At 40.4% G+C, this 12,971-nt stretch overlaps 2 protein-coding genes across 2 annotated transcripts in view; both read left to right on the forward strand.

The window, feature by feature from the left end:
- zanl (zonadhesin, like) overlaps positions 1-136 on the forward strand; it is a gene marked incomplete at both ends in the record, with an annotated part of 50,846 nt that extends 50,710 nt beyond the window's left edge. The window contains one exon of the mRNA XM_083906042.1: positions 33-136. Coding sequence (XP_083762168.1) covers positions 33-136 — 104 coding nt within the window. The remainder of the gene's footprint in view (positions 1-32) is intronic.
- A 3,584-nt stretch (positions 137-3,720) lies between these two features.
- On the forward strand, positions 3,721-12,967 carry LOC310944456 (trafficking protein particle complex subunit 14-like; the record flags this gene model as incomplete). Its single annotated transcript, XM_083910249.1, has 11 exons — positions 3,721-4,143; positions 5,847-5,930; positions 6,997-7,126; positions 7,338-7,424; positions 8,265-8,385; positions 8,868-9,015; positions 9,193-9,254; positions 10,094-10,266; positions 10,840-10,982; positions 11,838-12,019; positions 12,799-12,967. 11 exons carry the CDS (start codon positions 3,721-3,723, stop codon positions 12,965-12,967), a joined length of 1,722 nt encoding a protein of 573 aa, XP_083766375.1.
- Between the last annotated feature and the right edge of the window lie 4 nt (positions 12,968-12,971).

Consider the following 12,971-nt stretch of genomic DNA (forward strand, 5'->3'; position numbering starts at 1 on the left):
GTTTTTTGTAATTGAATTGTGTTTCGTTGCAGAAACCAAGTGGATCATCGTGATCGCAGTTCTGTCCTCGCTCGCAGTCATCCTCATCATCGTCATCGTCACTGTTGCATGTGTTTGTACACGCAAGGCCAAGTGAGTTGCTTGCATGCTGTCAATGCCACATGCTATGCTATGCTAGCTGTAGATCAGGGGTCACCAACCTTTTTGAGTCAGAGAGCTACCTTAAGGGTAAAAAATAATATGGAGGGCTACCATATAATATTTTTTTGTTTGTTTACCATTTAAATGATTAATATTATGCATTCAACTGCATACACATTCCTTCCAGTGCTTACTCCTAACGATTACCAGTTTTTATAAACAATATCAAAGATATTTTACTGACAGATCATAAGGATACATGCAAGTGAGGTGAAGTGAAGTGAGCCCGCGGGCACCGTATTGGCTGCCCGCGGGCTACCAGGTGCCCGCGGGCACCACGTTGGTGACCCCTGCTGTAGATGTATTCAACACGATGCCTCCCGTGTTGCAGCAGCTCTCGCTACTTTTTAGCTCTTTTTCTCTTACAACTTGTATTTTTACGTTTTTTTCCTACAGTAACTTTTTATATATATAGTCTCAGTGTTAATATCTTTTTATATTGTACTTTTCTCGTTAATGCATGGTTATTATTATTTATTATCCTTATCTTTACTGTCTTGCTGCTGTAACGCTGAAAATTTACCTACTGCAGGACGTATAAAGGACTCTCTTATCTTATCTTAGCTATACTATGTATTTCAATACATGCAGTTTTTGAGGATAGGGTGGTGTGTATTCTTAACTGTTTTGGCGGCAGACCAGGTGAAGAAAATTTCAGTTTCATTCCAGGTCACAGATTTATGTTATACAGACGCGGCAGTTGAATCATTAACACAACACTCCTCCTCCCTTTCCTGCGTGTGCAATGTGCACCTGCCAACAATGATAAGAATAGTAATACGAGATAGATTTTGTAGAATTTGGTGCAAATTCCCCAAAAAAACGCCCCAAAAATGGCCTGTTGGGTTTGGATCATGGTCATAATGTAATTTTTTCTATACATGTCTACCGATTATCGTGCATGTATGATAATTGTGGTGTTCAGGGTGAATTTGGACACGGGGAACCATGCCCAGAACCTTTCAAATACGTACATTTTCACCACGATTGATGCGGTTGCAAAAATCTGTGAGTTTTGGGGTATGTTCACGCCCTCAAAAATGCGATTAATGTGGCGGAATAAAAAATATAATAATACTAATAATTGCACAGTCGTGCTGGAACCCTAATTAGTAGTAATAATAAGGCTAATTGTGAGTTTCTCACATTGGTTCTTTGTCTCCACAGAAAAAAGAAGTCTGCAGAGAGAGAACTCATCATGAAGTCAAGTAGTACAAGTAAGTACAATCACTATTATACGCACAGTTATATATGAACAGTACGAAGTGTTAAACTGGCTGAACAGGTTTATAATTCATGATCATTTACACACACATGAGGGCACAATACCAGTTTTTCCGTGTGTGATACCAATATCACAAATTTGAATATGTACCAATACAGATATCAGCCATTTTAGACCTTTTAATATATTATCTTTTATTTTGTATTAATATTTTAACTTTGAATTTTTGATTGACATTAACGTTGTGCTCTGTCGATTGCATGCTTTGTTGTATTACTACTGGTGTTTGGCGATGTTCCGTGTGGATAAAAAGCAGACAATAAAAAACTGATTTTGTCATGTGTGAAGTCATCCTGATGATTATTTGTTCAGTGCTAACGCCCATCCTTTTTTTTTCTCTTTCAGACGTTCCATACTCCATGCACTCAAATGACCAAGGAAGTGTCAGAATGAGTAATATGTGATAAAGAAATAAACAAAAAACAACTGCTTGGCCTGAACGTCCTCACCTGCTACTGAGGCGAACATGCACAGTCTCCTCTGGAGCTCGATCAACAGGTCTCCAAAGAAAACCAAAAAATCTGAAGGAAAAAGGAGTTGTTGTTGTTTTTTCTTCCATGTGTTACTTTTTCATTGTTTGTGCTTTTGACGATGTAATTTTACTCAGATGTGTACGTTAAATTAACAGAGAAAGTGTGTGACCCATATAATAATGTAAAGTGATTTAAAGTATTTTTGGAATTAAATGTTTTGGGGGAACTTACTGTGCGTTTGTTTTTGTTAACACATTTGCCTGGTACGCCTGTCAGGTCGGTGTACCTCGAGATCAAGAGAGACACAGATACTCAGCTGAAAGGACCATGTTTCTTTTGTGTATGCAATGAATTGGCTGTAGAGTGTTGGTTGATTAAATAAGTTGTGAAACCCCGTGTGTGGTTTAAAGGTCCTTTAATTGAAGCTTTCGAGGACAAACACATTATCATCAATACTTTGCCATTAAAGTCGTACTGGAAGTTCAGAGACATGTGTATAGCATACTGAGCAAACCAAACGTCCAGTGCTAAAGACTGACATGAAAACGCACATTTGGATCGTATTTTGATATACACACATGACAGTGGTGAACACTTCCAACATCGTCAACATTGGAGTTATAGAATGTTAGAAAAATACTGGAACTGAACACTTAGCTGGTGTTTACATAATGATTCCAGATTTGAAGAAACATTTTGCTTCATGACAAGGATTTACACAAAATGTGATGAGGGCATTTATTGTCTAACATGTTAAAGGCTGCTTTTTGTGAAATTCTGACTGGAACCTGAAGTGTGTAAACCTCTCATTTCCCACAGCAGTCTACAGAGAAAATCTGCAATTTTCGCTCACTGAAACACAGGAGCTGTTGGTCTGGTGCTTCCTCATTTCAGAAAGTTTGTGTCCTTTTGAGGTAAATCCAATCAGAGGATTTCAAACACCAAAGCGACAAACGAAGACATTTGAACAGTTTTCAGTTGTCTAATGGTGATATAAGACACAAGTCTCAGTTTCAGTAAATATAGAGGGACTTTTGGTGTGTTCTATTTGTAATTGGAACTGAATTTTCAACTCAGAGCACCTCTTAGCGCCCCTGTAGAATCCCTGTTAAAAGTGACAGCTTAGGTCTTTTAAATTGTAGTTGTTTGAGGTAATGATGCGCCCCCTGTGCTGAGAACCACAACATAATCGGCACCTGCTTATGCAAGATATTTGAGGAACAAGGCCATATCCACATGAAAGCAGAAAGAAAAGTTTTTTCTTTGCCATTTTGAAAAAGTTCCCCATGAAACCAGAAGACCCTACACGCATTAAAATGTATATAATCACAGAAATGGAGAAAGAATGTACCAAGCCTGTGAATACATGGGAAATAAAGAAAGACAAAAGTTATCATAAAGCACACTTGTTTCTGTGTGGACAAAAATGCCAATACGATAAAAAAAAAAAAAAGTATGTGGTCGGGGAACAATACGACCCCGAAAAGGAGGCTCTTAACTTCGAGGGTCGATTAGTTAAGTCTGGTGAAAGGTCCCATTCAGAGATCGATTAACCGTCCTGTTAATGTTGCTATCGGTACCGGAAGTGAAGCGTTAAGTGGGTGAGATACTTGAATGTCCAGCGCCAGAGCGTGACTTCATTATGCTATTAGCGACATTTAAATGGGAGACTATATAATTTACCTCGTCTGTAGACGCAGCCACTGACACGCGGTCTATTTTATTTGATGAAAGTATGAAAACATCGCTATTGTAATGACTATGGAATCAACGTGCGAGTATTTCATGTATTTCCCCGCCGCTCCAATATCGAGTCTCTCGGACCCGGCGAAGTACACGAGTCTTCCGCAGCGAAAGCACGTCTACCTCGGGGAGACCGTCCAGTTCCTGCTCGTGCTGCGGTTCCGGGACGCTTCCGACAAGCGCGACAGCTGCCGAGACGTTCACTGGAAGGAGCAGGTGGGTACTCTGTCAGCGCTGGCGAGTGTGTGTGTCGCCGAGAGCCGCCAGCAGAGAGCCGAAGAGTGTCCGCCAGACCTCCAGAGCTGCAGCAGCAGCAGCGAGGAGAACCCCGGGGACAGCGAGTCTGTAACCAGCAACCGGACATTCACGCAGTGCGACCCGCTTCTCATTCAAAATAGCTCGGCCTTTAAGGGACGACAGGACGGGACAGAACCAGTGAAGGTAAGATGGATTAACAAGGGTGTTCTGAGAATTGTGTAATGTATAATAATAATAATAATAATAATAATGTAACAAAATAACAAACTGAGAACTTCCCTAAACATCAATATCAAGTTATTTGTTATTTAATACATTCATTTTGCATCATAAATATGTTTTATTGTGAACTATATCTTGTGCCATCTTAAAACAAACACTTTCTTATTGAAATTCTGTGAAATGTTACAAATATGCTCTTGTTTTCACTTGACTGACCCCCTCCTGACCAGACTATATGCATATTTCTCTAATGGTGCTTTTCCATGATCCAGCTGTAGCACTACTCGCCTCGGCACATTTCCAAAAACCGTTATAAATTACTGTACAATTGTTTAAACCAAAAATACAAAGCAGAGTAAAAAGCACATCAATGAGACAACAACAAAAAACTATCTCTATTTACGATTATTATGCACAAGACATTACAAATAAGTAAAGACTAAATATAACAGCGTAAAAGTCACAACAGCTGTTACTGTGTTACTTCCATCATGCCTTTGGCTGTTCATGAACAGGCCAAGCAAGTAGGGAACACGGGTGGCTTGATCAAATAGCTGAGAGGCATTATGGGACTAACGCTACTTCATAGGAATGAACAGCACAAAAGGGGAAGTCTCTCAAAAATACCTGTGCAAGCGTAAACGTAGCCTTAAGTTGATGACATTTTTAACAAATTTCTACTGTGTACGTATTTATTGAAAATGCATGAACTTTTCTGCCATGAAATCTTCTTGTATGTCACACACCGAACCTTTAAACTACAAAGTCGCAACTATCAGTGACGACTATTACTGGCCTACATACACTGGAATTATATTTAACCTTTGTTACTTAGTTGATAAGAAACCTGAGCAAAGTCAGTCTCTTCCTGGTTTTTAATAAGTCACCCTGACTATTTCCTGTAAGCCAAAGATGCAGAGATGTTTCACAGATGGTGTCTGCCGAAGTTACCAAGAGTATTTAGCAATTAATTGTATCATTAAGTGGACGCTGTGCATGAAGGTATTCAGCAGTGTTGTACCCTCACCCAAACCACTTTTATTCATGTTAAATCCCCAGGGAAAATTAATTATTAACTACTAAAATCAATGTCATGGCTACATCAATGTCATGTAATTACAGAAGTCATGGGTAGGTGTGTCAGAAAACAAGGCAGGGAATGCTTTTATAAATGCCTCTAACTCAGACACTTGGTCTGGAGTGAGATGATCCAAAAGTAACGGTAGATTAGCTGGTGTTTCAGAATTTTTAAATCTTCCTAATAAGACTGCATCATCAGGTTCACCTGCGTCTTCCAGTGCTGCCACTGCTGGTGGAGAGGAGACAGACACTTCAAGACACTTTGAAAGACACTCGTGGTCTCCTCACCTCTTGCTGAGAAGTGGGCTGGATTCAAAAACTGTCCATAAAACAAAAGTCATCAGTTGTAAGGATTTCTTTGTCAAATGGAGCAAAGAAAATGTTTCCTTTTAAGAAGCAGAAAAATGAGAAAACTTGCAAATCTATTCATCGATTTTCAAAATAGTTTGCTATTCATGTAGTCATTGATTAATAATCAAATAATCATTAGCCCTATATTGGATACTGTTGAGACTAAATAATTATTTTCTTATCTCCAAGGGCTAACGTTAAAAACAGTTTGTCCTTTTCTTGTTGTCCTACAGTCTGCCTCTGTGTCTGATGACCAGGTTATCTTCTGTCTCACAGTCTCTTTGGACAAGCTGCCAGTCAACACACTCAAAGCCAAGGTCAGGCATACAGTTTATGTGCATTCTAACAAAAAAGTGTTGGACCATATCACTGTGTTGTGTTTTACTATGGTCACTGTTGTGTTTGGGTAATGTTGCACATAAATGTGTGGTTCCAGTAATCTGTTAAAGACACAGTAGGCAGGATTGTTGAGTTTCATCCACAGACATTTTCAGGATGACAGCTTTTGGTGCTGAGCTCCTCTCATCAGATGAGCAAAGGCAAAAGCATCCCTTTTTTATACGACAGATGACCCGAGGACATCTCTGAAACTTTCCACTGATATTAGGACTGAAACTAATGATACCATTTTCGCCAACATTAAAATACAGTGATGTAAATGGCCTGAGCAAAGTCGGTCACTATTTGTTTCATTCTCTACAAAATTCCTCAACGCCACCACAGCGATCACATACCCTGCTACACTACCGTTCAAAAGTTTGGGTTAACCTGTACAATTTTTTGTGTTTTCCATTAAAAGTTACACTTTTATTCATCAAACTTTTTGCTAAATGAATAGTAAATATAGTCAATTGACAAGATTAGAAATAATGATTTTTATTCAAAATAATAATTTTGCCCTTCAAACTTTGCTTTCGTCAAAGAACCGGCAAAACTGTTTTCAGCTGTGCTAACATCATTGCACAAGGGTTTTCAAGGGTTTTCTAATCATCCAATAGCTTTCTAATGATTAGCAAACACAATGTACCATTAGAACACTGGAAATGGGCCTCTATACACCTATGTACATATTCCATTAAAAACCAGACGTTTGCAGCTAGAATAGTCGTTTACCACATTAACAATGTATAGAGTGGATTTCCGATTCATTGAATGTTATATTCATTGAAAAAAAAGTGATTTTCCTTCAAAAATAAGAATTTCTAAGTGACCCCAAACTTTTGAAAGGTAGTGTAGAACATTAGTTCTGATCTGGAGGTCCATGTGCCACAATTTGAAAACCATGGCCTTATTCTAATCTATAACAGCCTGACTGTAATGGAGCACATTGTAACTGTTGGATCCTGTTATATGTTTGTCTGCCGGTTTCGTTTGTGGTGTCAGGTCATAGTGACTGTGTGGACACAGGAGGAAGAGAAAGTGGAGGCGAGCGAACATGGCTACCTGACTCTTCTGCAGCTCAGGAGACCAACACAAACCTTCAGACAGGACCTCAGGACCTTCAAAGCTCAGGGTATCACAACACGACACATAAGTGCCACTTGGCCTTATGAATAGTTTGTTGTCGTAACATTAACAGGTTAATGGATTTTAACACAATAGAATTCATTGACAAAGTCAGTTTAATGGAAACACAGTTACCGACTGAACACAGTGCTAGTGACATGGCTTTAACAGTTATGTATTTTAACCGTTGTGTTCTTGTATCTTCTTCTCATTCACAGTCAACACCACCCTGAATGTTCTTCCACCTCCCAGTGTCCAGTGTCAGCAGCTGACTGTCTCTGGAAAACACTTGACTGTTCTCAAAGGTACACCTGCAGGATACACCCAGATTAGGGCTGGGTGGAAAGATCTTTATACAAATATACATGTATATAGCGATACATATGAAGATACTGTTGTGAATGGCAAATATAATATAGAAATTTACCGCAATTACCTTTTTGCAACTATGAAAAAATTAATAATTTGACAGTCCTTCTATTGAAGCATATGAACAATACATACTATTGTGACTAGTTTGGTAGCTAAAATAGAGAATCCTGATTGTCTGTGTCCGTCCATTCATTGAATGTAGCACTCTGGTCTTTGACTTTCGACTGAGAACAGAACAAGTTAAGTATTACGTAGGGCGATGAACTACACCAACGAAGGATGACGTCAAACGCGTCACAACAGACAACAATGGGGGACGTCCAGCAGCTCTTTTCCTGTTCAGTTTGTGGCTGTTTGTCTCAACAAAACGTCAAGCTTTGTATGAGAATAGAGTGTGGCCGCTGAAGAAACACTAATCGCAAGGCAGTGACGTTTTTCTGGCTGTCGCGGGTGGAGCCAGTCCAGCTACACCCTGACCGTACCATTGTACTCTGGTACTCCAAAGTAAGGGTACAAAAATGGAATGTTTGGGGCTGGTTATTTTGGCACTGTTCCTAATGGAAATGCACAAAAATATACTCACCAAACCATTCCACTCTGTGGAAACATGGCTTACATCTCATGTGCTTTTCCTATTGTTATATCAATGGAGTATAACGGATCATTGAACAGCTGCTTGAATGATGCTTTATCAACCCATCCAGACTGTCATCAGAACTGAAATAACTGAATAAAGAGCTGAAGAGAACTGTTGTCCCTCTTCCTCTCCTCAGTGGTGAACTGCAGCTCTCACGAGGTGGTGTGTGTCAGAGATGTGAGGATCCTTCCGAACTATAACTCGTCCTACCTCCCCATGATGCCAGATGGTTCAGTGCTTATCGTAGACAATGTCTGGTAAGTACACTTGCACTTGATAATAGTACAGTCTCAGATAAATCCAATCCTTAATCCGTCCATGAGCGCACTCTTCAGAGACGACAGCTGTAATTTGCAATGGTGCCAATTCTGGCATATTTACAGTGATGCTTTTGTCGATCTGTTGATTTATGTACACTGTCCTAATTCAATAAACCTGTTGATAATAATTATTGCAGGATGAACAGAGAGGGAAAGGGTCTAGGGGAATCTTAAGCTTTTTATTGTATCAGCTTTCTGTACTGAAACACACTTTGTTTGGTTTGTGTGTATGACAGTGATGTCATAATCCCACCTCTCTCTTGTGCTTGCATTTGCTGTTGCTTATCTTTGCCATTGTTGTCTTCCACCTCTTTCTCATTTTCTTCAGTCATTCATCATATTTTGTAACAACTGGATTAATAGGACGTGATCATGTTTGTTTTTTTAGTTTCTTTATGAACCTGTCTTTGTTTCTGAAGCCATCAGTCAGCTGAGGTCACCATGGCTTCATTCTTCCGGATAGACAACAAATCATCACGTTTACCAAGCATGCTCAGTGCCCTGGAGGAGCAGAACTTCCTGTTTAAACTGCAGCTACAAGACAAAGGAGAGGAGGACTCCAGTGAGGTGAGAAGACATGCTGGAGGTTGTCAGCTTCTGTCATTTTGTTGTCTTTTATTTTATTTTAATTTTCCTTCAATCCATCAATTCCTTTAAGGTTTAAGTACTTTTTTATTTAATTAAAAAAAAGAAGGAAAATATTATTTGAATCACACTGAAGTCACGTCTTACAATTAATGACAGGGTTTGGAAGTCCCATTGGTGGCTGTGTTGCAGTGGTACGCACCAGCACGTCCTCTCACAAGGTAACTGTTCATTTTCACTTCAACTTTTTAAATGTACACTAGCTGCAGCTTTGAGCTCTGTAACACTATACAAAGAGATATTTTTGTTTAAACATGTTTTACTTTTTAAAGATGACAAACTATTGTGACGCAATATAAATCGTGACAAGAGCAAATATGTGCAGAATTTACATCTCTCACAACTAATATTTTAAATGCCAGGTGTTTCAGAATATCTTTGTAGCTCATTCCCAGCCTAAAATAAAATTCAATCATACCAAAGTTTTACCTTTCCATCGTGAAGCTCTAGCCCTTCTGCCGCTACCTGAGACCTGAGAGGAGGTGCGCTCAATTTGCTCACCCATCTGTCCAGGACTGATATTATTATTAGTTTGTGCGCACATTATACCGACTTCATGGGAACAAATTACTATTTTGTGCGCATGTTTTTCCTATTTTGTGGGAACTAATACATATTTATGTCCGGGGCTCCGTAGCTATCTGATTTTTTTTTATCAATATAAATATTATTATTCATATAGAGATTGCTACTACATTTTAGCCAAACAATTGCCAGTTGGAGGAAAGGTGGTTGTGGAAGTCTTGTGATAGCTGCTGTCTACTCACTGCATCATCATTTCCACCGGTCTCTGCTTTTTGGGTGGGCTCTAAAATTTTAATGTGGGTGGCAGGCATATCTGAAATAGACTTTACATCTTTTTAAATGAAAATAGAACAGTGTGGATGTATATGCAGCGATGTAGGGCAAAGCAAAATTACTTTCACTTTTTGAGAAATCAAAATCTCTACCTAGTAAATGATGTTTTAAAAACTAGCACTCAGTCACCTTCTCTCTCCAGGTATATCTCTAGCTGCTATTCACTGCCCACCATCCGCTTGGATCGTCCTCAGCTGGTGATGACAGCCTCCTGTGCCAGTGCCGTCAGGCCCCTGCAACACGTCTGGGTTAAATACACTCTGCTGAACAACTTACAGGACTTTATTGGTGTCCGTCTGATTTGGAATTCTGAAGGTGAGGCGGAAAGTCCACGTGAGATGTCTCACTCATCACTGACTACTTGAATCTTTTCAATAGTAATTAATTTAAGTCTGCTTTTCCTATTCATTTGATTTATTGTGTGTTTGTATGGTGCGCTCTGCATACCCCGTTAAGATGAAGAGAAGTAGATCACAGGTATACACACCGTTTTCTATTGGTAAACCCAGACACAGTATTAACACTACCTCCCTTCCTGTTGATTAACTAACAAGCGAAGCAACATCACTATTTGGTGTGTGTGTGCGTGCGCGCCTGTGTGAGTGTGTGTGTGCGCGTGCGTGTGCGTGTGCGTGTTTGTTTGCACGTTATATTTGTGCTTCAAATTAAGACAAACATTTACTTATGCCTCATTCTTGTTTACAAGTACAATCTAGTTTGGCTGTAAAAAGACAACCCTTAAAATTGTGTTCACTGAAGGTGAAACATTTTTTTGGAGCAGATAGGAATTTTATAGATAAAGAGGGAAAAAATAAGCTGACACTTATTTGCATTCTTTGTCCTTGTTATCTCCTTTTCTTCCCTCCATTGGTCCTCTCCTCTCCTCAGCTCAGAGTCGTAGGTATCAGCATGACTCCCGGTTGGCAGCAGTGGTGTGTCAGACTCCCCTTAACAACTTGGGACAGTGTAGGAAAGGCTCCACTCTGTCCTTTACAGTGGCCTTCCAGATCCTCACCACTGGAGTCTTTGAGGTACTATGCACATCAGAGGAAGTGACTGAAAGTTTTGGGCGAGTTTTCCCATCTTTTCTATTTTCTGAGTGGAGTTTTGTTTGATTGTTGTTTTGGGGCTTGGGTCTGGCAGTTGTTTTGGGTTACTCCAGTCTCTCTGTCTAATAATACTGATAGTGAAGCATATGAAGATAATAGACTATGACTCTGACTGTGTTGCTGTGGCAGGGTCTCCGTCAGACCTCTCTACGCATTACCACAACTGAACATTTTCCGAGACAAAACCTTCAGAAGCCATCAAAGTGTCCGACTACTTTTCCCACTAATCATCATTTAATCATCCTTGAGCTGTGTCTGTCTCCCACAAAACAATGCAGTTCATATTATTACTTTTGCAAGATCTCTTCTGGAGGCAGAGTAAGGGAGAGTTTCAGACCCTTAATCAATGGTGGGAGGTGGGCAAAGTTCAAATCTGCAAACAATAATCCCGTCATTCCTCATCTAATGTCAGGAACTCAATATTTTTCTTAATGAATGGTTCGAAGGAGCACTTATAATATCTATGTTCACCACCATGGGATATGTTCCGACATCCTTTTTCTTCGGATTAGAGAAGTCGGCATAATGGTCCAAACAAATGGTCCGTCTACAGCTTCCTGGTGGAAGAATTAGCAGCCCAGTTCTAACCCTAACCCATCAGACAGGGATGTCCCCTTTCAGGACAGCTATATATAAGTCAAGCTAAAACTAAGCTTTCTGGCATAATTCTACCAGGTCTCTCACGTCATCCAGCACAGGTCAGGAGGATATTGACTGCATACAAAAATGCATTTCACTGTACCAAATCTGTCCCTCTGCTCCACTGTAATTCCACAGCTATGCCAGCACATGAAACTGAAGCTGCAGTTCACAGCCTCCATGTCGTCTCCTCCACCTTCATCACCTCTGAGGAAGTCTCCATCATCCAGCCCTGTTGCCAGGGAGCTGCAGGAGAAACTGAGCCTTGGTCGGTCACAGAGCTTCTCCCACCAACAGCCATCCAGATCACACCACGTCAGGTATGAGGGAGTCATGTGCATTAGCTTTATGTTAAGTGTGTGGAACAGCGGGTAACAACAAAAATGTCCTCGGTTCACACCTTGTAGTCAGCCAGTGCCTTTGTCTAGGCAAGTTTCCACCATTTAGTTCCAGAAACAAAAGTACCTAAAAGGAATACGTAGTTGAATAAAAGTGCATCTTTCATACCCATTCAAACGCTGCCGGCCCAGCCATCAGGAGCTATGTGGGGTTCATTGTTTTGGCTTAAATGTCCCATATTATGCAAAATCAACTTTTTAATCATTTTAATACTTATATTTGGGACTCTGGAGGCCCTATCAGTCGGCAAAGTGTAAAAAAAGATGACTCGCTCATGTTTTTGTGGTCCTCCTCAGTCTAAGTACAGGAGATAAAACGTGATGTTGACTTCCACACTCCTTGGGAGGTCACAAGACGCTAAATCCCTGGAATTGTTGTCTCGTGGAGCTCCGCTTTGTCCTTAAAACACGCGAGAGTGCTGGCGAGGGCAACAGCATCCTAAAACCGGAAGTCCGCAAAGTCCAAAAAAATTTCTGCTCTTGGCTAACAGTGGATACATGTTATATATGACAGCAATGTGCCTGCTAGAGCCTGCAAATGATCACTTTTCCAAATGCTAACTGCTGTTAGCTTCCAGTAGAAGATCGTGAGGTTGTGATATTAGTGCCACCCGACTTCATCCACACCCAAACGAGTTTGTGATTCACATGAGTCATTGTTCAAGGATCATGGCAATCATGTCCACCTCTGCTTGTTCCAGGTCAGGCAGTGTAATGGAGCATCGTATCATCACACCTCCTATGGGATCTCCACTGGGCAGATCCCTCTACCCTCCCTCTGATCACACCCTCATTTCACTGGACAAAATAGCCAAGAGAGAGTGCAAGGTGTTGGTGCTGGAACCAGTCCAAGAGGCACACTGCAGGTAAGAAA

This window comes from Microchirus variegatus (genome assembly GCF_963457635.1).
Source record: "Microchirus variegatus genome assembly, chromosome: 2".
Taxonomy (NCBI): domain Eukaryota; kingdom Metazoa; phylum Chordata; class Actinopteri; order Pleuronectiformes; family Soleidae; genus Microchirus; species Microchirus variegatus.